This window comes from Chrysemys picta, chromosome 9 (genome assembly GCF_011386835.1).
Source record: "Chrysemys picta bellii isolate R12L10 chromosome 9, ASM1138683v2, whole genome shotgun sequence".
NCBI lineage: Eukaryota > Metazoa > Chordata > Testudines > Emydidae > Chrysemys > Chrysemys picta.
The window spans coordinates 5,397,631-5,423,234 of NC_088799.1; the positions used below are offsets into that span (position 1 = coordinate 5,397,631).

Sequence of the window (25,604 nt, forward strand, 5' to 3'; positions counted from 1 at the left end):
CTTCCGGGGGGCCCCGCCCCAGAGATCCCCCCCACCCTTTCGGGGACTTCGCCCCAAAAATCCCCCCCGATCCGCCCCGCCCCAGAGATCCCCCCCACCCTTCCGGGGACTTCGCCCCAAAGACCCCCCACCCTCCGCCCCAGAGATGCTGCCCCCTGCCTAGGGGCCCCGCCCCACAGATCCCCGTCCGCCCCCGTGGCTCTGGGGCCGCCTCCCAGGCCCCACCCCGTGCCCCGCTCGCTCCGCCCCACGTTGTGTAAACGGGCCCGGAGCAGCCGCCGCAGCCGGGTGGGAAGCGGGTCTCCGGGACCCCGGAGCCGCCGCCCAGGTGAGGGGGTGGCGGGCGGGCGGGCTGGAGGGGGGCTGCTCCCCACGGCCTGGCTGGGGCTCCGGGCTCCCCGCAGGAGCAGGTCCCTGCTCGTGCACAGGCTCGAGATGGGGGGGGAGACCTGACCCGGGCATCTGTCCCTGCCGCCCTGACCTGACCCCAAAGTGCCAGGGCTCGCACGGGCAGATCCAGCCCTCTGCCTATCCGTGCCCCCCGGCTCCCCAAGCCTCGGTCCCTGCAGCAGCCACCCGTCGGTCTCGCTGCCCCAGCCTGGGCGCCCAGACCTCGCCAGGACAGCCCCGGTCTACATCAGAGAGTCTGGCAGGAGTAAGGGCTGAGTGTGACTTGAAAGTGGATTGACTCCGGAGTAAGAGCGGGCACTGGCCATCGCAGGAGTTGGGCAGGAATAGCTCCCCCCTAGCAGCGCCTCCAGAATCCCACCCCCGTACACAAGCCCTGAAAACCTGAACAAGCTCCGGCCTGCCAGTCCCGGCCGCAGGCCGCAGCTTGTAGCACGGAGTTTGTTCGAAGGGTGAATTTTCTAGCAGGGGCTGGAGCTGCTCCAGTGTCCCCCACCCCAACCACTCAAAAACCATCAGTCGCACCCTCAAAAATGATGAAAGCAACTTAGAAATAATGAGACCTTAAAGAAGCACAGTGCTGGTGTTCGGTGGCTTTGCCTTCGGGGGTCGGAGCCCCCAGGGCCTCTCTTTTCAAGCTTTTCCTTGCAATCACAAGAGCTGGAAACTCCCCCCTTTCTATTAATGCAAGCAGAGAATCTCCCATAATCACATGACTCCAGAAGCTGGGACTTTAAGAAAAACTGCATAGGCTCCCTTGAGATAGCAACAAGTCAGGAGTTCTCTGCAGCAGTTGCCACGTCCCAGCCTGCTGCGTCTGGCCCCCAGGGGCCTTCTGTTTGGCTCGAGCCAGCGTGTAACATGCCACAAGTTTACACACCTATTGCAGTTGAGGGTGGCTGGGGGCCAGGGCTGTCTCCGATCAGGCAAGTTCAAGAAATCAGACTGACTGCCCAACGTGCTCCCGGGGCGCCCATCCTACCTCCCAGGCTGGGAGACCTGCAGGAGGGGATGGCTGTAGGGGACAGTCCGTCGTGAGCCCAGCACGATGGTAGGAAGGGCAGTAGTGCTGCAGGTGCCGTGTTTCAAACGAAATCCAAGGCCTGGACCCGACCTCTTGTGGTCATTAAAGAGGCCGTCGCATCTTTCATACATGACAGGTGTTACCCTGACGGCAGGTCCACATTCCCCTTTGAGTAATTAAAACCTGCCCGTCTCTGCTACCCCTGCAGCGTCAGTGGGGTACGATAGTCTCCACTTCCTGCCCGAACGGCTGGGCAATGTTAAACAGCGGCCGGGTTCCAACCCAGAGCTGGCTGACACTGCAGAGTGGGGAAGTGAGGCTTGCGGTGAACGGTTGAGAAAGTTGCTTTGGGATCGGAGTCTGTGAGGTGCTATAAGGAAGGTAAGGTATTAGATTCCTGGTGGGGGCACAGAACGCTTATTGGCAACCGCAGATAGCCCCCGAACAGCACTGGAGGGTGGGCGTGATCTCCATTTTAGGAGGGAAATCAAGGCCGTGGGGTTAAGTGACTTGACCAGGGTCGCACAAAGGCAGTGTCTACGGAGAAACTCCAAAGAGAGGTCTAACAAAGTGGCGTGTGTTTCTCTGTCCACAGATAGTATCACACCAACAAGCTGCTGCTGGGAAGGTTGGCTGGAGCCGTCTCCTCTGTAGCTGGCCGGCGTGGTGGCTGGAGACTGCACGGGGTGTCGGAGCTGTGCCCGCCCCGTCGGACGGCAGCGAGCATGTCTCAGAAGAGCAGGAACCGGCAGGCCCGTGGCGGGGAGGAGATCAGCGGGGATGCAGCGAGGCCTGGAGCTGCTGCGGCGCCCCGGGGCCAGCTGAAAGGCAAACGGAAGGTCCTGGCAGAGCCCGGTGGGGCGGAGGTGTTGACCGTGGAGAAGAGGAGGAAGGAAGGGGAGGCAGCGGAGGGGGGAGGAGCTGGGAGCCTGGGGGAAGCCGTGAGGCAGGCGCGGCTGCAGGTTGCCCCCTCTGTGCAGGACTTCAAGTACAACAAGAAGCGAGTGCGCTTGGTCTCGCAGGGCTCCGACCTCAAGGATGCCGCCCAGGGCGTCGTGTACTGGATGTCTCGAGACCAGAGGGTGCAAGGTACGAGCCGTCCCAGGACCAGGACGCGTCGGGGAGGAGGGGGAGAGACTATGAGGAGTCAGAACCCTTGTCCCCTCCCCCTTGTCCCTAGAGCAAGTTCTTGCAATGGCACCAGTTGAGAGCCGCGGTCCCACGGCTGATGCAGACGGTGCTGGGCTCCCCATCCAGCATCATGGCCTAGCAGGTTTCCTGTTGGGAAGCCCCTCGGCAATGCCCAGGGCTAGAGCGTGTGATTCTTGGCTGGCGTGTGCTGCCTCCTCCTCTTTCCCCGGGCGCCGGCTCGCCGTGGGTTTTCCTTTGGAGTTTGTGGCTTTAGACAAACCTCCCCTGCCAGGGGTGGGCTCAAGGAAAGATGGATTTTGCTTTGACGCTGCGAGGGGCTTTGCACAGGTGGGTCAGTATCAATAGCTCCCTTTTACAGATGGGGAAACCGAGGCGCGGGGCCGCTCATTTCGGTGCCCAAGGTGAGCTGTGAAGCCAAGGTCTCCTGGCTCCCAGTCCTGGGCCTGAACCGAGCATTCGGCAGGGTTGCTCCGTAGCAAGCAAAGTGTCCTGTGAATGCAATCACATGCTCTCTCTCTCTCCAGATAACTGGGCTTTCCTGTACGCCCAGCGCCTGGCCCTGAAGCAGCAGCTCCCTCTGCACGTCTGCTTCTGCCTGGTGCCCAAGTTCCTGGAGGCCACCATCCGTCACTTCGGCTTCATGCTGAAAGGCCTGCAAGAAGTGGCCGAGGTACCGGTTGCTTAGGAAATGCCACAGAGGGGAGGGTCAGAGCAGGGGTGGAGCGCAGGCCCAGGACACACAGTGATGGGGGCAGGCGTGCGGCTCTCAGCAACGTCCCAGCGTGAGCGAAGGGCCCGAGCCTGCCAAGAGCCGGTATTTTTCCAACGCTGTCTTCTCTCATGGGGGGCGGGGGGGGGGAGTTGAACTTGGAATCCATTTCCCTTCTCCCGGTACTACAGGGCTGCTCGCAGGCCCGACATCTCTGGGCAACACCAAGCGTTTGTCTGGAAAGCAAAGTCACGTCAGTTGCAGGGACCCGGCCTGCAGCCCTCCCTGGGATCTTTATAACCTGTTACTGTAGGCAGAGATTGGCAAAGCCACCCAAGGGATTGGGTGCTGCCAGCGAACAACGTGGAGCGCCCAACTCTTGGTTGGAGCCCGGCTGGGGTGGTGCTGGGCAGCTCGGCCTGGAGGGGCAGTTACAGAAACCGGGCTCTTTGCCCCATATTCCCAGAGCCTTTCCCTTTGTTCCAGGAGTGCCAGGAGCTGGACATCCCCTTCCACCTGCTCATCGGCTTTGCCAAGGACGTGCTGCCTGCCTTCGTGACGGGCCGTGGCCTCGGCGGAGTGGTGACAGACTTCTCCCCGCTCCGCGTCCCCATGCAGTGGGTGGAAGACGTCAAGGAGAGGCTCCCGGGAGATGTGCCGTTCGTACAGGTGGGGGCCTGGGCTGTGGGGGAAGGGAGGCGTGCGGCAGTGGGGCTGGGGGCTCTGTACATAGGCCGTTTCTCCATGCTGGCATGTGATCGCCAGGCCGTGGTGTTAATAGCGGGACTAACAGCTGGCTCCCAGCCCTTTAAATAGGGGGCTGAGAGGCAGAACGAAAGCGTCGAGAGCTGGTCACTGCAGATAGAACAGCAGGGTGCTGCTATGGCCCCAAGATCCGGGAGAGCCCCCCAACAAATCAGCTTTGGAGAAGGTGGGGGACTCGGGCAGGTAATTGGTGGTGGGGCAGGGATCTAGTTCTGGCGCTTGGAAGGTTTTTGAGCGTGTGAGTGTATATTAGACGGAGTCAGAAGGTTGGGGGCAGGGAAGGAACTGGAGGGAGGGGGGAGTGAAGGAGATTGTACCGGGGACACGTGGCCACGGCATGGAGCTGGTGACGGCAGACGCAGGGAGTAACTCCTTACACGTACCGTCCCAGAGAGACATTTCTACTCGGCTCAAACGTCCCATTTGTATTCCCCACGAGAATCACTCCGGGACTGGGGAGGTTCCTGGCCGATGTCTGGGCCAAGAGAGAAACACACCAGACCCTTTGGGATGGGGTCAGCTGTGCTGAATTCAGCAACTATTTTTTTGTTAAAAGAGATTCTTTTTAGATTAAAAAAATCACCTGCCGAGCTGTTGTGCGGCTTAGCTCCGTCTTCTCAAACCAGGGTGTGCAGAGACCTGGCTGGATCCGAGCGGGCGTCTCCTCCTGCTCCGAGGCTGGTCTGGTTCTAGTCAGTTTCATTTCCAGGTCCCACGCCCCAGGCTGTAGGGCTGGGGCTGCAGGGGAAGGTTGGCCTGCTGGGGGGAAAAAGTTGAAATTAAAAAAGCCCTGGGAAGGTTTGGGTGGATCTAGGGGTCAGTCAGAGCTTGGCAGGGGTGGGGGAGCATGTTTCTCATTCCCAGCTCATTGACTGCTTTCCAGGTTGATGCTCACAACATTGTCCCGTGCTGGGTTGCCTCAGACAAGCAGGAGTACGGAGCCAGGACAATTCGACGGAAGATCCATGATCAGCTCTCGGAGTTCCTCACGGAATTCCCTCCCGTCATCAAGCACCCGTACCCGTCCACAGCCCCGGCAGAGGTAACATCTAGAGTTCTTTAGCTGCGTGGCCCTGCAGAGCATCCTAAACACTAGCTAAGCTTCAGCCCCCACTGGAGGGTGAGCATGATCTCCATTTTACAATGGGGCGGGGGGAGGGAAATCAAGGCTGCAGGGTTACGTGACTTGACCAGGGTCACACAAAGGCAGTGGCGGAGCTGGGAACAGATCAGAAGTCCCGATTTCCAATCCCCAGATGCAGTAGGGGTTAAAGGAACCTTTGCTTAACCAAAGGCAGATGGAGTGCCAGCAAGCTGTGCCCAGGGTGAATTTAGTAAGGGGAGGACCTGTCTGGTCCAAAGCAGCCATCAGAACCGGCCCCGTCTGTCGTAGCATCCCGGGCAGGACGGTAACATTCGCAGCTTGGCTAAAGGCTCCTTGTGATTGTGCAGCCCATAGACTGGAATGCCTGCCGCGCCAGCCTGCAGGTGGACTGCTCGGTGAAGGAGGTGACTTGGGCGACGCCGGGGACGGCCGCGGGGCTGGCCGTGCTGGAGTCGTTCATAGGCGAGCGGCTGAAATCCTTCGGCACCGACCGGAACAACCCGAACAGACCAGCGCTCAGCAACCTCTCGCCGTGGTTCCATTTCGGTGAGTGACCCCCGGAAAGCCCCGTAGGTCTGAAGGGCGATGGGCTTCAGTGATCTAGGTAATTACCCCTCCGGGCACAGTATGGCCTCTTGGGGGAGGTAAGTGTCCTGGGCCAAGGAGAGATGGCTAGTGAGGGGCCATAACGCCTGTAGTTTTGCTTCAGTCCCTTTCCTCACCCCGGTGACTGTCCCCTGATGGGTTAAGCACGGTACCTGGGCTGCCGGAGGGAAGAGCATCTCCCAAGTGGCTGATTGAGTTGGTCTCTGAGCCCCATGGCAGCCTGAGGGGTACAAAGGCCTGGCCGTTGGTGTTTCATGCTGCAGATATTTATATGAACTGGATCAATCCCAGTGGAAGGAACACTGTGCACCAGAAGGGGGTGAGGCCTGTGCCCGCTGAGCCCATGGTGCTCTCGGGTTCGATCCCACATGCTCAGGCCAGGCCGGCAGCACACCAGCTCCCGTGGGAACCTGAGTACAGGCATCAGTGGCCAAACGCCCTCTCTGCTTCCCCCTCTCTTCTCCCCGCCCCGTTCCCGGACAGGCCAGGTCTCCGTCCAGCGGGCCATCCTGGAGGTGCAGAAATATCGCAGTAAATACAAGGAGTCGGTGGATGGGTTCATCGAGGAGGCCGTGATCCGCAGGGAGCTGGCCGACAACTTCTGCTACTACAACAGGAACTACGACAAGGTGGAAGGTAACGCGTGGGAGCGGCAGCGAGCCGCAGCCTGCCGGACTCACGGTGCGCGAGAGCACGCTGGTGCGTAGGGAGTGACTGGGGTGGAGAGGAGGCTAGGCCTGCCTCTGCCCAGACCTGCTGGCAGCCCAGTGGCTCTATCACCCAGCTATAGGGTCCCTTTCTCAGGGAGCCCAGCCCCCTTCCCCCCTCCCCGCTATGTGCTCCCCAGCCCGACCTTTGTGTTTTGAAGGTGCGTACGACTGGGCCAAAACCAGCCTGAAGCTCCACGCCCAGGACAAGAGGTCTCACCTCTACGAGCTGAAGCAGCTGGAGGAGGGGAAGACGCACGACCCGCTCTGGAACGCTGCCCAGGTGCCAACCAGCCTGAGCTTCCCCCTCCCCTCCCGGATCCATTAGCACCGAGCACCCCAGACAGCCCCAGTCCTATAACAGAGCCGGCCACAGAGCACATCTGCACCCCTGGCCAGCATGTGCCCTTTGAACATGGGTTACAGCAGATATTCCCCAGCCAGGTACACGGGGCAGAGAGTTCCACCGGCCAGATGGGGGCTGCAGGCGGGAGATTGGTTCTCTCCATTGAGGGAGACTGCCAGTAAGGTAGCCATAAAACTCCTAGTCAGATGGGAAACTGAGGCCAGGTCCAGGCAGGTCCCGCCCCTCACTCTTCACCCCAGATTCCACGCAGGTGTGTCTCATTCTCACCTCCCTCCTCTCCCCTGACGAGCTGGGGACCCTCCACCTCCCCCTCCTCAAGTTCTCCTGGGCACCCTGGGGAGGTGAGGCTGTTGGTGGCTCTCACATCAGTGCCCACGCTGGGCTCCCTCCATCTGTGCAGCTCCAGATGGTTCACGAGGGGAAGATGCACGGGTTCCTACGCATGTACTGGGCCAAGAAAATCCTGGAGTGGACCCGCTCCCCCGAGGAGGCCCTGGAGTTCACCATCTACCTCAACGATCGCTATGAGCTGGATGGCCGGGATCCCAGCGGCTACGTAGGTTAGCGACTAGGGCGTGGGAGTGAGAAACTCCGGAGAACTTGGGGAGGGGGATCCTGTCTGTGCTTGGGTGTTAGGGGGCTGCCAAGGTCCCCTTACTGGTTAAAGGGCCTGTCCAGCTCCCTCTCCCTCATTCAGCCCCCACCCCCGTATCCCTCCCTTGCCAGGGCTTGAAGCAGGCGGCCGGGGGGCCTGGGAACAGGTGCAGCAGGGTATGGGCAGGGCAGGGCGACCTGACTGGGTGTTCTGTGCCGGCAGGCTGCATGTGGTCCATCTGCGGGATCCACGACCAGGGCTGGGCCGAGCGGGCCGTGTTCGGGAAGATCCGCTACATGAACTACGCCGGCTGCAAGAGGAAATTCGACGTGGGGCAGTTCGAGCGCAGATACGATCCCCGCAAACTGGGCCAGTAGCCTTGGGGGGGGGGGGGCAGCTCCTGCTGAAAACAGGATGGCTGGAGCTCGTGGGGGGGGGGGGTTCTTTGCTGGGCCTTCAAAAGTTTGCATTTCCCCCCAAATACCATTGACAGGCCCGTGCCTCTGAGCCGAGAGCCGGCAGGGACTCCACTGCCCTTGCCTACAGGATTCCTCCAAGGCAGCGGTTCGGGCGCAATGCCGGGAGCTGGGGCAGCAAGCCTGAGCTTCTCCCTGGCTGCCCAAAGTTTTCTCTGGCACAGCCCCAGCTGTGCCACCTCCCCCTACTAGCCGGGGACAGCTCTAAAAGCTACTTTGATATTTCTAGAGGGGAGGGGTTCGCCAGCCACCCCGACTGCTCGGGGAGGAGACACTGCCTTTTCCAGCCTCGCCCTCGCCTGCAGCAGGGAGACAGGCCTGGCTCGTAGAGCTCAGGGATGCTGGGCTTGTAGCTTAGCGCTTCTGGCTTGATTGCGTCTAGAACGAGCTGCTGGCAGAGGCGGGGGAATCTCAGCGCAAATCCACCGCGGCTGGCAGGATCTCAGCTTTCACGCAGAGCAGGGAAGAGGGGAGCTCCCGGGGCGACACACACTGACCTCAACTGGCTGCGTTACCTCTAGGGGCTTTGCTGCCCCACCCCACGCAGAGATGGATGCTTGTCTCACCCCATGCACTAAGCAGGCAGGGTTTTCAGAGTGACTGTTAAAAGCCCACTGACTTGCAGCAGGGTCTGTGTCTTAAACCTTACAACACCTAGCCCTAGCGTCCGTGTCATTTCTGCAGCAGCGTTTCGATGGGATCAGAGGAAGACAAGAACCGGGGCTGCCCAGCCCTTGCCCTAAACCTTAGCGAGCAGCAGCTCAGTTGAGAGCGACGGTCCACCAGCCTGGATCTGCTCCGACAGCCTGAGACGCTCCAGGGATTGGGACAGTTGGGGACTACTGGCCACCCCGGGAGTTAGTGCTGCAGAGGCCTACATACGGTCAGCCCAGCACGTTTTCATTCGTAAGTGTCTAGCTTCTGGAGTGTTCCTAAGCTCTCTGCTGCAGGCTTGTTTTCAGAGCGTGCACCTTTACAAGCGCAGCTCTTTGCAGGAGTGTGTCTACCCTGACAGCAGTGGAGTTAGGGCTTCCCACGTCAGTGCTAACATTACCCAGAACACTAGGGGGCAGGGTTGGGTCAAAGGTAAAGCCAAGAACATACCTACACAGCTGATCCTGAACTGTGCCGTTTAATCCAACTGGAATATTGACAAAGGTAAATTAGAACATCTCTTCCTGCATCGCTTGGCTTTTGGAGCTGGTCACCCATCCACATCAGAACCAGGCCTGATCCTGCTTAATAACACACCAGCTAGAACCTCTCGAACCCGGCATTCCCATGTCCGGCAACTCCGGGGGCTGGAGCACCCATGGGGAAAAATTAGTGGGTGCAGAACATCCACTGGCGCCAAGCTCCCCCCTCTACTCCCCTCCCCCCACACCTCTGTGGTCTCAGCCTGGGGCAGTGAGGGGCACGGACAGGGGTAAGGCTGAGATCACAGCTGGGGGTGGCTGGGGCTAGGAGCGGAGCCCCACAGCTGGGATCCTGGGCAGCAGGGAAGGGGCCGGTGACCAGGACCCCGCGCAAAGGGCCGGCGACCAGGACCTGGTGCCGACATTGGAGCCCCTGGGTGGGGGGGCTGGCAGCCAGTACCCCGGGTGCAGTGGGACTCCCGGGCAGGGGGCCATGCTGGGCGCAAAGCCTGGGGGTGCTGCAACACCCCCTGCACCCCTACTTCCTGTGCCTATGGAGACAGGTGGCACTCTGCATTGACCTCCCATGGGGTTCAGCACCGGTCAGGTCCCGAGGGGGCCGGACTAGAGAGGTTCAACCTGTAGTTCCCTGGTTTCCAGCAGCAAGTCGACCTCGGTTTTTTACTTGTCCACCGCTCTTTTTTTAAATTAAAGGAACACAAACAGCATGTGAGCAGCCCTCTGGGGAAGTCAGCACTGGCGCGTTCCTGGCTCTTATGAGCCAGATCTTTGTACTTTCTTTCAGCCAGCTTTAATAAACTCCACTACAGCAGAGGTCAAGCAAGAGCAGCCAATGAGGTGCTTCTTACCAACTTCGTTTATTAGGGACGGCATTTTCATTGTTCTGCTGTACAATAATACAGTGGAGAGGAATCCAATTGATCATCATGTACATTGGATCATATGACCCTTCTCTCTATTTACAAAGAGCTCGTACACATACAGGTACACGGATTTAGAGTGGGAAGTACTGTAATAGCTTGGCAAACGGGTCAGTAGCAGCTTCATTAGTGTTGTGCATCATTTTGCATTAAAACCCTCCACTGTCTTGAATTCCCAGGCGGGGTTCCTGTCTCAGCCAGAAAGGTCCCACCGTGAAGGGGGACAAAACCCACAAATCCACTCCCTGTCTTTTGAAATATAATCAGTGCTTCTAGGAACCGCCAAGAGGCTTAGCCACCATGGAAACACCCCACCATGTTAAAGTGCTTCAAAACAAAACCTCATTGAACGTTCTGTTGTGTTGTGTCAGAGCTGGCCCATGGGAGGGAATGGGTCTGTCAGACACCACCATGGGTCTGGACAGTCGTGCCAGGTCTCAGACCAGGCGTGGCTGACGCTAAAGAAGGGATCTGACAGCTGTAGAAGTGAAAATCATCCTGCAGTTCGTAGGACGGGATCGGCTTTCGTCAGGCACCGCACATGCAATGTTCGGAGCCAGCCGGAGTTTGCCGGCCATCGGTGGAGTACAGCGGCGTTATTAGGCTGAAAGCTAGGAGCTGACACGGGGCGTGCATGTGACAAACAGGAGGGCAGCTGATCGCTGCTGCTACCACCTCTGGGCCGGGCATTTAGACTGAATACGGCTTGGCTGGGGCGGTGTCAAAGCAAGCTCACAAAGCAGACCCTGACGGTCAGTTCTCAAGTTAAGGCACATGCAAGAGGTCAGTTCTGGGCGAGCTACAGGTGCCCTGGGCTTTGATCCCACCACCCTTCTGATGCAGAAAGGGGATATTAATGCTAGCGTCTCTCTGCTTTGCATTGAATTCTACCACCTCTGGAGCTCCTGCACTCTTAGTTCCCGATTAAACCACCTGCCAAAACCCAGGCCTGCCCTGAATAATAACCTACCATTGCTGCCTGCTCCGTGGGATAACACCCTCGGCAGTCGCTCCTTGGCTTCCAGATACATTTAGTATGGAGATCTCTCACTGAACAGCTGATCTGAACCTGGTTCCACCATCAGCCTCAGCGCCCACCTCCCAGTACTCTGCCCCGGAGAAACAGCGGTCCCACCGAGCTGCCGCTTACAAAGAGTCACCCAGCTTCTTGTCTGCTGCCCTCCAGCAGGAGAGGAAACGGCAGCTACAAGGAAGTCAACCTACCTACATAACTGACAGGCGTGTGGTGGGGAGAGGCTGCTTCCTCGAGCGCATCCTGTCTGAGACAGAGCCCAAACGCAGCCAGCCTTCCCCGTCCTCAGACCGCCCCAGCAGTCTTCCCTCCTTCCAAGGGCACTTGCAACCGGTTTCATTTCGGCCCCAGCCTCTGCAGCTCTCCCAGGGATTCAGCACTGGCATGAACGGGCCAGGTCCACAAGAGGCTAGAGCCCCAGCACCGCCCTGCGCTCGGCCTGAAGTGCCAGCCACCAATCAGGGCAGGAGCTGAGGGAGAGCCGCCACCATCACGACCCCCCCCCCACCTCTCATACGTACACGAGTCAAACCGCGCCTTTCAACGTACACGACTACATGGAGCGCCCAGCCAATGCCCGTGCTGGAAATGTGCCCATGTGCCAAGGGACACGCCCATCTTCCATAAACCGGAGCCGAGATCCGCCGCTACCTGCAGAGACCACAAGCCCCAACGTGCAAAGACGTCCACTCACCGCGTGCAGCCCCGAGGGAGCACTGAATACCCCAACGGGGAGTTGCTACAGGCTGCAGCTCCGTATTGAAGCCGCATTGTAGACTCTCTGGACACTCCCCCAAATCACACCAACTCCCAGTCCGCTGCCCGTCTGTGCCACGCCACAGGACTGTGCCCGGGGCTCAGCTGGGTGTCAGGACATCCACTTCCAGCTTTCCCCAGATGGAGCTAGCATGAAGTGCTGGAGGAGCACAATTTGTCCATGCCAGGCAGAAAATGCCTCCCGTACTGCTGGCCATGGACACTAAGGGCCAGATCTTTAAAGATGTGGGGTGTCGGGCTCCCATTGCAATCAACGCGAGTTAGGCACCTAAATGGCTTTAAAAGCTGGCCCTAAGTGACCAACTCAAACGAGAGCAGCTCGTTAAAAAGACAGGTGCAATTGCCTTTAAAAGAGATCAACTTAAAACAGCACTATGTACACAAAGATCAGCCCAGCTGAGACGATACACTGAGAAGAGGGGCTGGCCTGGGGCACTGGCTCTCTGGGGGGGCCTCCGGATGGCAGATAAACAGCTTTACCCCTGCTCTGGGGACTGATCGGATACCAGCGCTGAGGAACGCTGGGCCGGGGGCAGCCAGTGGGCACTGTGGACGACCACATCCCTCCACACAAACACACGGCTCAGCAGGGCAAAGTGGTTTAGGCAGTGACTGAGGAGCGTGGGGTTCTGGGGAGACGTTCTGGACCGGGCTAATCTCCTGACTACATGGCGCTCCGTATCACAAGGCCAGCTCTACCCAGTGTGCTCGGGGGCGGCTCCTTTACCAGGTTATTGGCAGTCCTGCTAGACACGCTCATTACTCGGTCATTCCAACGGGCACCTGATCCAGGGGGATGAGAAGTGCAGCTCTCATCTCAAAGCCAAGGGAGCTGGCTGAAGCATGGGGCCTGCTCAGCTGCTGCTCTGTCTGCCTCCCCGAGCGCTCTGCTAGCGGGAGGTGAAAGGTGCCTGTCACAGAACAGCCTGGGGCCACACAGCATCAGGGGAGCCCAGCACAAACTGGCAGGCCCGACACACCAACGCCAAGGTCTGGAACGGGCCTGGCCAGAATCCACTGCAGGGAGGACACATTACACCGAGGGTGCAGCATGGATGGGAGAAAGGCTCCACTGAGACTGACCGTGACTTCATCAAGCTCCGAAATAGTGGGGGTGAGTGTCACGTGGAGTCACCTGCTATGGGCCTGGTGCAGGAGCCCCCACTCCGCCTGGCACCCCGGCATTGAGCTCTGGCTGTGTTCAAACTGATCCTTGCTCTTGGATCTAAGAGTAACTGCCCAGCCCCCCTGCCCCAGCAGACAGACATGGGGGAACACCGCCCCCAGCCCAGGGTAACAGCAGCACTCGGCAGCTCATCTCCTGCAAGGTCAGCAGAGAGAGGCCAGCTTCAGAGCAGCTGCTTCCTCCGGCTCAGCGAAGGCGTTTCCTCTCCCCACGCTGGGCATGCAGCTTCCTCATTGTCTGTGGCCTCCCCGCCTTCCAGCCCCTTGTTCACCGGCTGCCAGTGCCAGAGCATGGCACAGGGCGATCTCCCGGCACCTAGCACTGTGGGAAAGGTGGCAGTCACGCCTCTGGGCCGAAGCCCAGCCCTTCACCCAGCAGGTGGGAGCTCCATCAGCACCAGGCACAGTCTGAGGAACCGAACATCAATAGCGGAGACGGGGGCTGCTCCCGACAGCGACTGGCACAGATCTCTCCCCCAGCCTGCATGCAGCTAAAGCAGGGCCGGGTCGAAGGGAAAATCCCACACAGTCCGCGTGCTCTAGCCTGATCTACCAGCCAAGCAGGTATCCACAGTTCGTGATGGCTCCCGCCAGGCAGAGGACAAGGCGCTGTTTGCTGCTGCTTCTCCCCCCCGCCCCCAAATCAAGTCATATCAGTTCTGAATAAGGGATTGTTAAAAAGGTCCCGTCAGCGGCAAAGGATATGGCGTGTCATAGGCAGAGGACTTGGCAAAGCCCCTTCTCTTTTGCCACAAGGCAGCCAGCCTGGGCAGCGGCAGGACTCCAGTTACTCCCCCATGGAGAGTTGAGCTAGACAGGAGCTTTCACCTCCTAACCGGTGGAAGCTCCTCAAGAACCTCCTGGCTAAGCCAGCGTCTGGCTGAGCTCCTCCCTAAGGGGCCAGGGGAGCACACTGGCATACAAACGCTCATTGCGCTCGGAGCGTGGCACAGACAGGATTCGCCGCCGGACCCTGTACGAAGGCAGCAGCGTGTCCACCTCGGCAGGATCTCGACTGCAAGAACTAGCGTGCGGAGTCCGCCGTCCCCAACACCATCGTGTAGAGAGCAAAGAAACCGGCTCTCTTGAAGCAAACCAAGCCGATCCCGTCAGCGTGTGAGGGCCAGCTGCTCCGAGATCTCCCACAATTCAACCCTCCCACGGGCTCCTTTATTGTGAAAGAGTCAGGTTAGTCCTTAGTTTAGTCTCTGATGACGAGGGCCACGCACGCAAATACATCCGCTGGTCTCCTCTTCGCCCTCCGCCACCACACTCACGTCGCGGCCACTGCCTCTGGCGGCTCCTCCTCCTCGTAGTCCGAGATGTAGGACTCCAGGCTCTGCTTGGCCAGCAGCTCTCTCCTGGCGTGCAGGCGCTCACACCGGGGGCAGCAGCCCGATTTGAAGCAGGATTTGTGGTAGCAGGCCTTGCACTCTGAGGGAGGGAGAGAGAGAAAGCAACGCCATCAGTGCAGAGCTGGGGCCTAGCCCCATACACTGGCAGCGTCGGCACGCTCCCCCGTCCGGGCACAGCCTGCCCACACCCAACGGGAGGGACGCTAAGTCACTGGCCAGGGATGGAGCGTGTTACCAACGCCTTGGATGATCAGCTCTCAAGGTGTTACAATTCTGACTGGTTCGCCTCTTATGTGGTTCTTAAACAGAAAGATCTTTGGAGTAGGGATGGCGCCCATGTGATTGGAAAGCACCCAGCCCACCGCATGCACTTGGAAACCAAGGAATTTGGGGCACTTGACTCAGTTTTGCACAGCAATGTTAGATAGGTCAATTTCACTTTGCATCTCATCCCTTTCCCAAAGGTTTCCTGCCCTGCCAAGGCCACGGTGACCCTAAACAAAAGGCCTTCACTGAAAACACTTGTGGCAAGAGAGAGTCTAATTTTAAAGGGACGGCCACATTTGTAGATTGCCAAGGGCGGTTTGGATGGCTCAGGAGACTGGTGCCGGCATACGGCGCTACTGTGCACGTGGCCATCAGCACAGGTCTACAATGACCAAAACCAGTTACCAACTCCAGGGCGTGGGGGCTTCAGTAAAATGATTGGATAGTCTCAGTCCAGCGCCAAACGGCCAAAGCACTTTGGTTACCGGACTCCTTGGCTAGTAACCTTAAAGGCACCCAAGTCAGAATGGCCATGAAGATTGAGACTTGTGCCCAGTGCACACTCCAAATGTGTGTCATGCGTCTGACCGGCTTACAAGGTGTAGGGCAGGCTGCAGCCACCATGGAAATGACTTCTTGCACCCCCACTTAGCACGCTGCCCATCTGTGTGCAGCTCTCCCGCAGTGCCGGCTAGTGTGCGCTGGGTGCAGTGCACTCTGGGATGTTCTACTGGCCACCCCCAGATACACAGGCCCAGTTCTGGCCACCTTGCAAGGGAGCATGTCAAACCGGCTAGAGAGAGTCAGCTGTGTGCTGATGCAGGTCAGAGGTGTAGGCTGAGCATGGTTTGCTGCCAGGTGGCTAGACAAACGTCAACAGGCAGACAGGCCATGCTCAGGGCAGCCAAGGCACTCGCTGTTACAGCCTTGGACAAACCCGGCAGAGCAGAGATTCCTGACTCTGCCTGGTCTGTACCAGCTCGGTCTCCAGAGCAGTCACTGCAGCACCTGCACTAAACTCGCTCCAGGAGACATGGACCCAGCCCAGCCATCGCCCAGGGCCAGCGATGGCTCCCAGCGCCTCGCGTGCCAGCGTCTCACCTTCACACGTCCTGCACTTGTTCAGTTCGAAGGGGAAGATGATGTCCTCCTCCTTCTGACAGAACTCACAGATGAAGCCTTTGGCTTGGCACAGCTGTAACAACGGAAGGGGAGAGGAGTGAAGAAGAAACGCCCTGGAGAAGAGGCAAATGCACCTGATTTCCCTGGCAAAGTCAGAGACAGAGACATCTCGCGCCAAGAGTAATGTGGGAATCAGAGGCTCATCCCATTGCCGGGATGCGACGACACCAGCTGCTCACCCACCCGCTACAAGCGAGGCCTGGCTGCTGGACATGACCCACGAGATTCCAACCTTTCCAGGGGGCTGGAGACATGGTCTATGCGAGACGCCATAGGCCAAAAGCGTTCCCGGAGCACAGGCAGCTTCGCTGATGGCACTATCTCCAAACAGCCGGGCCGCCTGTCTGCTGGGTGGCGGTGGAGGAACCAGGCATTCTGTATCTCTTAGATGACACACATACCCGCAAGTGCTTCGGGGCAATGCCCATGTCTTGCTGAGTACATGGGCTGCGCCAGAGTTTTGTCAATGCTACCACAATACAACGTAAGTAGTAGCGGTTATACCAAAAGATGTACCATAAACACACCCACAACGGTGTCGTCTGCGCAGTAGGTTGCACGCACAACACTGCCAAACCAGTGGCAGTCCAGTCAGTTTTGTCCCCTTTGACTTCCCAGTAAGATTGGGAGTTCCGGGACAAGGACCCTCTTTCAGTAGGGAACGTCTCGGAGGCCAAGGCACGAGTTTGGTCTTTTGCCCCAAACTCGTGCTCACAGGCGGTGAGTGGCACTGCTGCCCTCGCGTGGGGGGCCCACACAGCCAACAGCTGCAACTCAAGGAGACCCATTTGGAATGTTTTTAAAGCCGATTAGTGAAGTCACCCATCACACAGAAAATTAAGGCCATATCTACCCTCTAGAAACCACTTTAAGGAGGAACCAGTTACACTATAGTTGCCAATGACAGAGTTAAAACACTGTTTCATCTTCAGTGTAGACGGGACCCTGAACTGGCTACAATCCTGGAGAAATCAGGGCTGCAGCCTGGCTCAGGGCTGTGGTTAGGTCCCATCTACACTAAACAATGCAACAGTGTTCTCACTATCTCCAATGTGTCATAGCCAGCTCCCCACTGTCGTTTTGGCAGTGTAGCTCAGCCTTGAGGGAGGAGGTGAAAGCAAATGTTACATCTCCGGCCCTGCTGGGATCCATCTCCCAACCTCACCTCATCCCTCCCCGCATTCAAGCTGGGTTTAAATTTCATCTCTTAAAACCAAATTCATTAGAGAAAAGGAGAATAGTTAAAGCAAGCGCAAACACTGCAACACGATCGAATGGATCAGCAACGACAGGGTTAATAAAAAGAATGAGATGGGAAATCCGCAATTCAAAGGACCCACTAGTGCCCTCCCAAATTCCTCTTCCCCTGCAGACTGGAGCATCCCTTCCTATTTCTGTTTGTTATAGACTAGAATCATAGAATATCAGGGTTGGAAGGGACCTCAGGGGGTCATCTAGTCCAACCTCCTGCTCAAAGCAGGACCAATCCCCGGACAGATTTTTGTCCCAGATCCTTAAATGCCCCCCTCAAGGATTGAACTCACAACCCTGGGTTTAGCAGGCCAATGGTGTTATCTGGAGTCACAGCTGCCTGGAAACTCACCACTTGGTATTTCTTCACCCAGACACTCAGTCTGTTTTAATGCAGGGCTTTTGCATCTAAACAGGTCGTTAGAGGGACTGTTTCTGCAAGATCGCACACGTCTAGCCCATTGGGAATGAAACGGAGGGAAATGCCCAACTGTTCAGGCCCCTGGGGATGCAGTTCACATGCTGTTACCCACAGCCATGGTGACGGTGACCACGGATCTCTTGCCCAGGCTACATGGGGCGCTGTATGCCACGAGGGAAAGTGCTCTGTACCCTGGATACCATTACTACGACTATGCAGCATCCTCCAATTGGAGGATCTCAAAGCCACGCCTCAACCACTCCCCTGCAAAGTAGGGAAGTTTCTTGTTTTTACTGGTAGGGAAACTGAGGCATGGAACCGCGACACAACTTGCCCACGGTCATGCGGGAAATCAGTGGCAGTGTTGAAAGTAGGACCCGGGAGTCCTGACTCGGTGCCCTCCTCTAACCACCAGCCAAGCTGCCTCCCCATCCTGAACGTGACAAAGCACATCCCAATGCGTTTCAGAGGGGAACACAGCCCAGTTTTATATAGCAGACATGGAGACGGCAAATGGGTGCATTGCAGGTTATGGGAAAACGCAGCTTCTTCCTGAAACGGAACCAATTGGCTGTGTTCTTCTTCAACGCCGATCTCTTGTGTCAAGGAAACTCCTCTGCACACATACAGGATAACAACCATATGAGAAACTAACTGGAGGAGGAGAACAGCTAACACAAAATGTGTTTGCCCTCAGCAGCTGTTCTGGAGATCACGCTGCTGCCTTTATAAAGCCAGCGCCCGCTCCTTGGCGGTTTATACAGTAAAGTCTAATGCAGTAATAATAAAAAACATTCTAGTGAAGAAGATGATAAAATTACCCACCATGCATCTCTCAACGTGCAGGGTACCTGCCTTTATGAGCTCCGTCAGGCGGGGAACTAGCTCCCCCTTCTTAGTGGCATTCAGGTCATTTAAGGAGTAGAGGTGGAGATCCTCCGTCAAATGACCTGGCACCGTGTCGAAGGAATCCAGGAGCCTGCAGGGATGGAGACACCGGAGCTCAGCGCCAAACAGCAGCAAGTGAGCGCTCTATGGAGAGTGTGAAGTACGGCAACTTCGCTGGGCCCATTACACTGTGTGACCCACCCCCACGCGGGCACTGCCACCTCTCTGGAGTCCACTCCCTCCATGCAGGGCCCTAGGAAACCCAGCAATTGCGTCTGCCTCCCAATTCATCCCTGCACCCTGTTCTAGCTTAGCAGGTTCTGTCCCAGCCGACACCTGCACATCCCACTCAGCTCCAGGGTCCCCATTAGGGTGCTCGGGCTGCTCCAATCCCTGCCAAAGCAGTTGTCCTTTCCCCTGCACAGGGGCCGGGTGAGCCCGAGTCTAGAGAGCACCCAGACAGCAGAGCCTGCTACGACCGAGGCACACGTCTCTGCTGACTCTGAGCTGTTTGAGAACCTCCTCTCCCTGAAACTGAGCCCCTCCCAGGGCCTGGTGGGTTTTAGTGGTTAGTAGGAAACCATGGGCCAGTTACTGTGTCTGCACTCCTTGTGCCAAGCGAGGGGCATCTCATCACTCAAGTGACCCCTCACGGCCACTTAGCCCGACTCAGTCACCGTCCGCAAGAGAGGCGGTAGCTACCGCGCAAGGCATCCCCATGAAAGGTGCAGCGCCTTTGAGAAGTGGGGAATCCCAAAGGGACACAGAGGAAGCACAAGGGTCAGTCTCAAACACCCCTCTTTCTCCAGCAAACGTCAGCGGAAGCTAGTCACACACCCAACCGCGGGGCCCGTCTGTGCTTGGCCTGCTCTCAGAGTGCTACATGCACTGGAGCTTGGCCTGCCACAGCGCGGAGCGTGGGAGAGACTGGGGTGAGGCGGGGGGGACTGGTCTCCGATGCCGCTGAACATTTTGCCACGATCCTTGAAAGCCCCCTCCCTGCAGAGGTCTGGGCAGCAGCTAACATGTCAAGCTGCCAAGTGACAGCCAGTTAGGAGAGACTGAAACTGATGCAAGTTAAATTCTGGTTGGACCCTGGTACTCACTCTTTAGCTAGTCGGCAGGTCTTAAACATGTTCTTCAAGCGAAACAGCTGGATTCTCAACAGCTGGGGAAAAAACAAACAGAGTATAAAGTTGTCATTAAACAAACAGAATTGCAGGCCTCAACCAAACCCATTCTAGTCTGTTTCAACTCATGCTCTTGTGAAGCGGTTTCTGATGCCAACCTGCTTGGGTTTCTTGGCACTGAAGCAGTTAAACAGCTAGGATAAAACCAGGAGGGCTAGCAATCCTCATGTTTCAAGGCATAAACTGAAGACCAGCTGGAAGTCAGGAAGAAATTCCTCTCCACCATGTACTATTGCACAGTGAACAAGATGTGCAATGGAAACATGCATTATGGCGGTTTTAAGCCTCCCTCTAAAACATCTGCCCATCAGCTATCGTCTGACAGGATCAGTCCAGAGAAATCCTGATTGGGCCCCAACGAGTAACAGTCTCTTCCCTCCTTAGTTCAGATCTTCTGGAACGTCCGATTCCATACGTCACCTACCAGGCCCCTTAAAGGGACATTACAAGGAATGAAAACAGGCAGGTTTTGCCAACAGAAAGGTGGCCAGGAGCTGGACACTTGCAGAGGTTTCTCTAAGCAGATGTGAGAGGGGCAGCATTTCCAGTGGGTAGAGCCCAGGACTGGTGGCTTCTATTCCCAGCTCTGCCACCAACATGCGGGGTGACTGCGAGCAGTCACTCAAGCTCTCTGTGCCTCAGTTTCCCCAGCTGTAAAATGGAGATGATACCTACCCACCTTTGTAATATGCTCTGAAATCTATGGACAAGAGGCTCCATATAGAAGGGTAAGTAGCAGCAGCAGCCAGATATTCTGGCCCACTAATGAAAGAAGAGCAGGAGATGGCGTGCCCGCCACAAGGCACCAATGCCCCCACCCTGAGAAACGCCACCCTGTGGGTCTTACTCCCTGCTCCATGGGTCATTGACGGGAGTGACAACTGCCTCTCAGGAGAAGGCTAAACCCCTCAGTCTCTTTGGGAAAGCACAGGACATGGCCTTACCCTGACTTGATTCAGAGCCTTCACCTTCCGGTACAGAGCGGCGTTGAGGTCCTGCACGCTGAAGAGCGGGTCGCTCCAGATCTTGCTCAGCAGGTCCCTGGAGAAGTTGCTGACGTAGTACTTGCTGAAGTCCCACTTCCGCAGGATGCGGCTGGGAATGACCATCTGGGTGTTCTCGTGGCAGCATTGGCAGAAGTACTTGCCCAGGTACTCGCAGTACCGCAGCCGTTTGATGTAATCTGGCAGACCGGAGAGGGAGTTTAACACCTGCCCAGCTGGCCCAGGCCTTGCCCAGCTAAGGACCGGGTTGGCACCTCCCCAGGAGCCAGAGGTCTGGGTTTAATGAGCAGCAAGGGGAGCAGATTGCGAATGCCTGACACGGGGGGGGGGGGGGTGATGTAGTCTGCAGATGCTATGGGTAGGTTTACACTGCAATTAAACACCCACGACTGGCCCGTGTCAGCCGACTGGGGCTCGGGCTTTGGGATCACAGGGTCCCAGAGCTTGGGCTCCAGCCCGAGCCTCCACACTGCAATTAAACAGCCCCGTAACGTGAGCCCGACTCAGCTGACATGGGCCAGCCGTGGGTGTTTAACTGCAGTGTAGACATACCCTAAATGTCCCAGCAGACAAGGCACCTGTTTCAGCTCAGAGCAATGCATGCTGGGATCTGTGGTCTCCCTGCGGTCTATGAGGCCCGGATCTGCCTGTGGATCACATGCAGCCATCCCTGGCTATACACTTAGGACAAGCAATTGCTTCAGAGGCCTCTACTGGTAACACACAGCAGGTGAATGCTATATCAAGGCAGCTGTCTGTATGGGGCCCCTTCAGCCTGATTGCCTGTGGGATTTCGATGGAAAGCAGCTTCGTTACATGAACTGAAGAGGAATGATCGGAGCAGACACTAGGGGCTCCGCAGCGCAAATGAGCGAAGCCACCCTCCCTTACTTGACTCTGCTCAGTGATGGGGCCAGGGACTTTAATACTTTCAGAGAGGCAGACTGGCTGCCCCCTGCCTGCCCTGTCCCCATGGCCTCCTGGGGGAGCAGCCTGCTCCATCCGCAGTGCATGCTAGCACACAGGCTCCCCTTTGACACCGGGGCAGATTCATTCACTGGGAGATGTTGGGATCCCCGAGCCCTTATCTGCTCGGCTTATCCCCGTCCAGTTGTGGGAGAACATTTCATCCAGCTCTCTGGAATCCAAACCCTCCGTTCAGATCTGGCCTCGTCACGGAGGTGTCTTTCCTGGCACTCCACAAAGCTACGCCTGAGCTGAGCAGGCTCGGGTGTAGGGGCTGGGGTCAGGGTGCCCACAGCTCCAAAATATACATCACCATAAATCAGATCTGCGTATTCTGAAACGGATTCACACGTGCCCATTACATACTGCACTGCATCACACTCTAGGATTGGCTTCCTCATTTTGTGAGCCAATCCCTGTCTGGATTATGAGCCGTCCACGTGCTACAAAGTGTGCTGGGGAGCACAGCTGCCGGCGTATCGCCCATTCCTCTTCTTCAGCTACTAGCTACGTGGTAGTTACAAGGCCACTCGTGAATTCAGGCTCTGTCCATTGGTAACTCGGTTCCGCACTTCTGTCTTCTTTCATGGTTCGTGTCAGGCCTTCAGAGAAAGCTGCACCAGCTTCCCAGGTGCCCTGCACTGAGACTCCCCACAATCCCCCAGCTCATTGGCATCCACACCCCTCACCCCCCATTTGACTCCCCGTCTCTATTGCCCCTTCCTGTCTCATCTGCATGCAGCACCCCCCAGCGCCCACGGAGAGGCCGAGTTTCCTGTCATGGTCAGAGTTCCAGCACTCACCGGGGTCTGTCCGGATGCCGCAGCCTGCGCACCGGTAATTCTGCTTGGCTACAGCCACCTTCCTCCTGCCCAGAGAGAAGAGGGGTGTTAGAGCTGGAGGGGCTGCTCTCTCCTGGCTCAGCAGGGCTGAGAGCAGCTGGGTAGAGAGCACTAGGCCTTCCCCTCTCACCCAACAGCTGAGTGCCAAGTGGATCCACTGAGACCGTAATCTTAGAGCATCAGCTCTTTGGGGCAAGGGCTGTCTTTGCTCGGTTCTGTACAGCACCTAGCACCACGCGGTCCTGGCCCGTGACTGGGGCTCCTAAAGGCTACAATAATACAGATAAATAATGAGCCAGGTGGCTGGATCTGCCTCGAAGCCACCCCGTGGTTTCAGCAGGATATGGCGAAAGCTGCAAGAGGCAGCGCCCAGCGACTGGCCGGGGGGGCGGACACAGCTCCATGTGTGTGGGGGGGCACGGGAGGGCAGCACCAACTGCAACTGCCTTCACCTGCTTGTGCCCTGTGGATCCGGACGCTCCCCGCACGCCCCTCAGCTGATGAGCGAGGTGTCGGCAGCCAGGCACTCAACACCAGCCAAGAGCACAAGGCAGGTGCCAGGCACAGGAACAGCAGCTGGCACCGGGGTGTTGGCACCGGGGTGTTGGCACCAGCGACAGTGCCAGGGAGTAGTGACACCACCCTTGCAAGGCACATACAGACAACAGATCAGCAGGGCAGGTGGGCCCCCCTCATGCCCCCGCTAGGACACAGGCAGGGGATCTATTGTAAATGCAGCCAGGAACGTGGGTCGCAGAGGTCCTTTCTGTGCCATGTACCCTGACCACCACCAGAGGGGGGCTGGACACACAGGGCCCTGTAACAGCAGCGCTTGGGGCTGTTTTGCACTGTTGGTGTGTTTTTGGAGGTCCTACAATAATTCTATCACAGAGCACTGAGTACACAGTGACAAAGGGGGAAGGGCAGGTCTCATTTAAACACACACACAGCCAGGCTTGGAGGCCTAGTGGTTAGTGTCGCATCAAGCAGGGCTCAATTCCCAGTCCAGGTCTGAAACAACAGGGGCTTGGAGGGGGGCAGAGACGTCATCTCACGGCGGAAGCAGCAGCCCATCCAGATGGCTGAAGTGGAGCTCCAGGGCTGTGACTGGAGTGAATTGCCCAGGCCTACCCAGCTGGAAGGATGCAGAATTGGGTGGAAGAGGAGAAGCAGAGAGGGAGATCTGAGGGGCATGGAGAGCCTCTGTGGGGCCAGAGGGGGTGGGCAGCCCACGCAGCTCCTTACGTTGGGGCTGGGTGGATGTTGAAGATGATCTGCGGCCGGGGGGGAGCCCACTCCAGGTTCCCGCGGACCCGGATTCGGAGCTTGTAGATGTCGGCGTGCTCTCCGTCGTCGGGCGAGATGGGCAGAGAGTCCGGAATTGGCAGGAGCTGCAAGAGGCAGGTGAGGGGGTCAGACACTGAACTTTACTGCAGAGGCAGACGCCGGTCTGCCCTGCTAGGCAACTCCAGCGCCATCCCGGGGGAAACGGCCTGCGTGTTCATCTCCCACCCCCACCTCCCCTCCAGGAGTGGTCTGTCTCCCGGGGGAGCTGGAGAACAATTCCCATCCGATCCGAGCGCCCTGCTGTATTATCACGGCACACGCTGTAGCGGGCTGGCACCCCATCTTGGGAAGTGCCTAGAGCCTCTGAGAAGGCAGCGGGGATGCAGTGCTGTCCGCTCAGCCTGATGCTTTCACCCTGGCTGGACCTCCCCTCCCTACTCTCCTCCACATCCTTCACATCCCCCCAAAGTTTCTGTGTATCCCTCTGGTGCAAGGTTGTCCCCAGACCATTACGGGGCGCTGCTCCAGCCTCTCTGTGAGCAGGGCACGCTTTATGGGCTCTCACCGAAGCGAGCAGCAGGTATGTCAGCGCTGGGGGTTCACTGGGGCATAGGCTGCATTCCAGAAGCATGAAGGTCTGCACTTGTCCCAAAGAGAAGGACACCCAGAGGGGAGGCATCAGCCACTCCAGGTTGTACCAGAGGTGTCAGGACTCCAGGATGAGGATCACACCTGGGTTTGTAAGGACCGAGCAGGTCTGGCAGGCCCAGAGCTCACGGGAGGACAGAAATAGCTATGAGGGAGAACGGGGCAGCTTCCAGGCCGCTCAGCACCCCAGAGAACCACCCTCAGCCCGTGGAGCGCAGCAGGCTCTGGGGTGACCTCCAAAGCCAGGGGGAGCGGAGCCAGGGGTCATGAGGGATACAGGGCAGGATGAAGTCATGTGCTAACGGAGATGGCCGTGGGCAGTAGCACCGTGACTGACTGCCTGAGGTCTATGCTCTGGGACTCTAGGCCCAGCACCGACTCTGCCACTCTCAGGCTGTCGCAGCCTTTGCTGAGTGCAGTGGAGGGGAGCAGACTGGCTCCTCAACCCCCATCAGCAGTCTGGGTGACCCCAGCGATGAGCTTGGAGTGCAGTAGCTGCCCCGTGACGGATCGATTAGACGGACACCAGGGGTGGCTCTTCAGCTGCACCCCCAAGGGGACTTGCATGGGAACTAGAGAGCAGAACCACACCAGCCAGAGGACAGGAGCCCCGCAGCACAAGGACAACAGAACATGCCTCACAAACCACCCCGAGTTAGAGAAAACCAAGCAGGTGACAGTAAACCTCAGGGATCCACTCCAGGCTCAGGCGGACAAGACTGGGCTGAGGCCAAAGGCTGGGGGGCCAGTCTTTTATTTTAAACAGTAGTCCGACAGTCACGCCCCACAATGCACTGCTGCCCAGCAGGACCCCTGCTCAGCATGGGGGTGGCAAGGCAGTGATCCGTGACAAGCAGGCATTCTATGTAAGCCTATAGGGCACAAAGAATAAAGGAAGCCCCAGGTTCATCCCCACCGGCTCCCCGGGGCAGTGCTAGCGCACAGACCTGCATGCTATTTACATCATGCGCAGTGCCGCGGCGTCCTTAAAGAACGCCCCCGAAACCCCTCCGCTCCCGTCACACTGACCCCTCTGACACTGATCAACTCCAGTACCCCAAAACGGAGCAGTCTGGCAGCGTCTAACTCAGGAGAGGCCTAGGCACTAGAACAGTGACAACCTGTGGCTCAGGATTGAGGGGCCTGGGCAGAGCTGGGTATGGGGAGCCCAAATTGGAGAGGCTGTGGGACAAGACTGCGGGGCTATATGGGAAAGCCTTGCACAGCGCCTGCCCATGCTATACTTCTGTTAGCATGGCGACCGCTCGCTTCCCAACTAGCCGGTCACAGCTGAGGGTTCAAACCGCGACGACAACA

At 57.9% G+C, this 25,604-nt stretch overlaps 3 protein-coding genes across 12 annotated transcripts in view; 2 read left to right on the forward strand and 1 right to left on the reverse strand.

Annotated features, from left to right (window-relative positions):
* Positions 1–25,604, forward strand: part of FYTTD1 (forty-two-three domain containing 1) — a 208,279-nt gene that overhangs the window by 117,323 nt on the left and 65,352 nt on the right. The gene's annotated exons all lie outside the window — the stretch shown is intronic.
* LOC101939088 (deoxyribodipyrimidine photo-lyase-like) lies at positions 169–8,569 on the forward strand. Its single transcript, XM_008173743.4, has 10 exons — positions 169–328; positions 2,028–2,521; positions 3,109–3,254; positions 3,780–3,962; positions 4,942–5,100; positions 5,511–5,709; positions 6,253–6,405; positions 6,638–6,759; positions 7,244–7,403; positions 7,661–8,569. The coding sequence occupies exons 2-10, from the start codon at positions 2,158–2,160 to the stop codon at positions 7,813–7,815; spliced, it is 1,641 nt and encodes a 546-aa protein (XP_008171965.2). The 5' UTR covers positions 169–328; positions 2,028–2,157; the 3' UTR covers positions 7,816–8,569.
* Positions 9,910–25,604, reverse strand: part of RUBCN (rubicon autophagy regulator) — a 60,143-nt gene continuing 44,448 nt past the window's right edge. For all 10 annotated transcript variants that reach the window (XM_065557563.1, XM_065557566.1, XM_065557569.1 and 7 more), the window contains 7 exons: positions 23,598–23,743; positions 22,314–22,378; positions 20,485–20,723; positions 19,457–19,518; positions 18,288–18,441; positions 15,710–15,803; positions 9,910–14,420 (listed from right to left, as the gene is read on the reverse strand). In XM_065557563.1, the coding sequence (XP_065413635.1) occupies positions 14,260–14,420; positions 15,710–15,803; positions 18,288–18,441; positions 19,457–19,518; positions 20,485–20,723; positions 22,314–22,378; positions 23,598–23,743 (921 nt within the window). In that variant the 3' untranslated portion in view covers positions 9,910–14,259. The remainder of the gene's footprint in view (positions 14,421–15,709; positions 15,804–18,287; positions 18,442–19,456; positions 19,519–20,484; positions 20,724–22,313; positions 22,379–23,597; positions 23,744–25,604) is intronic.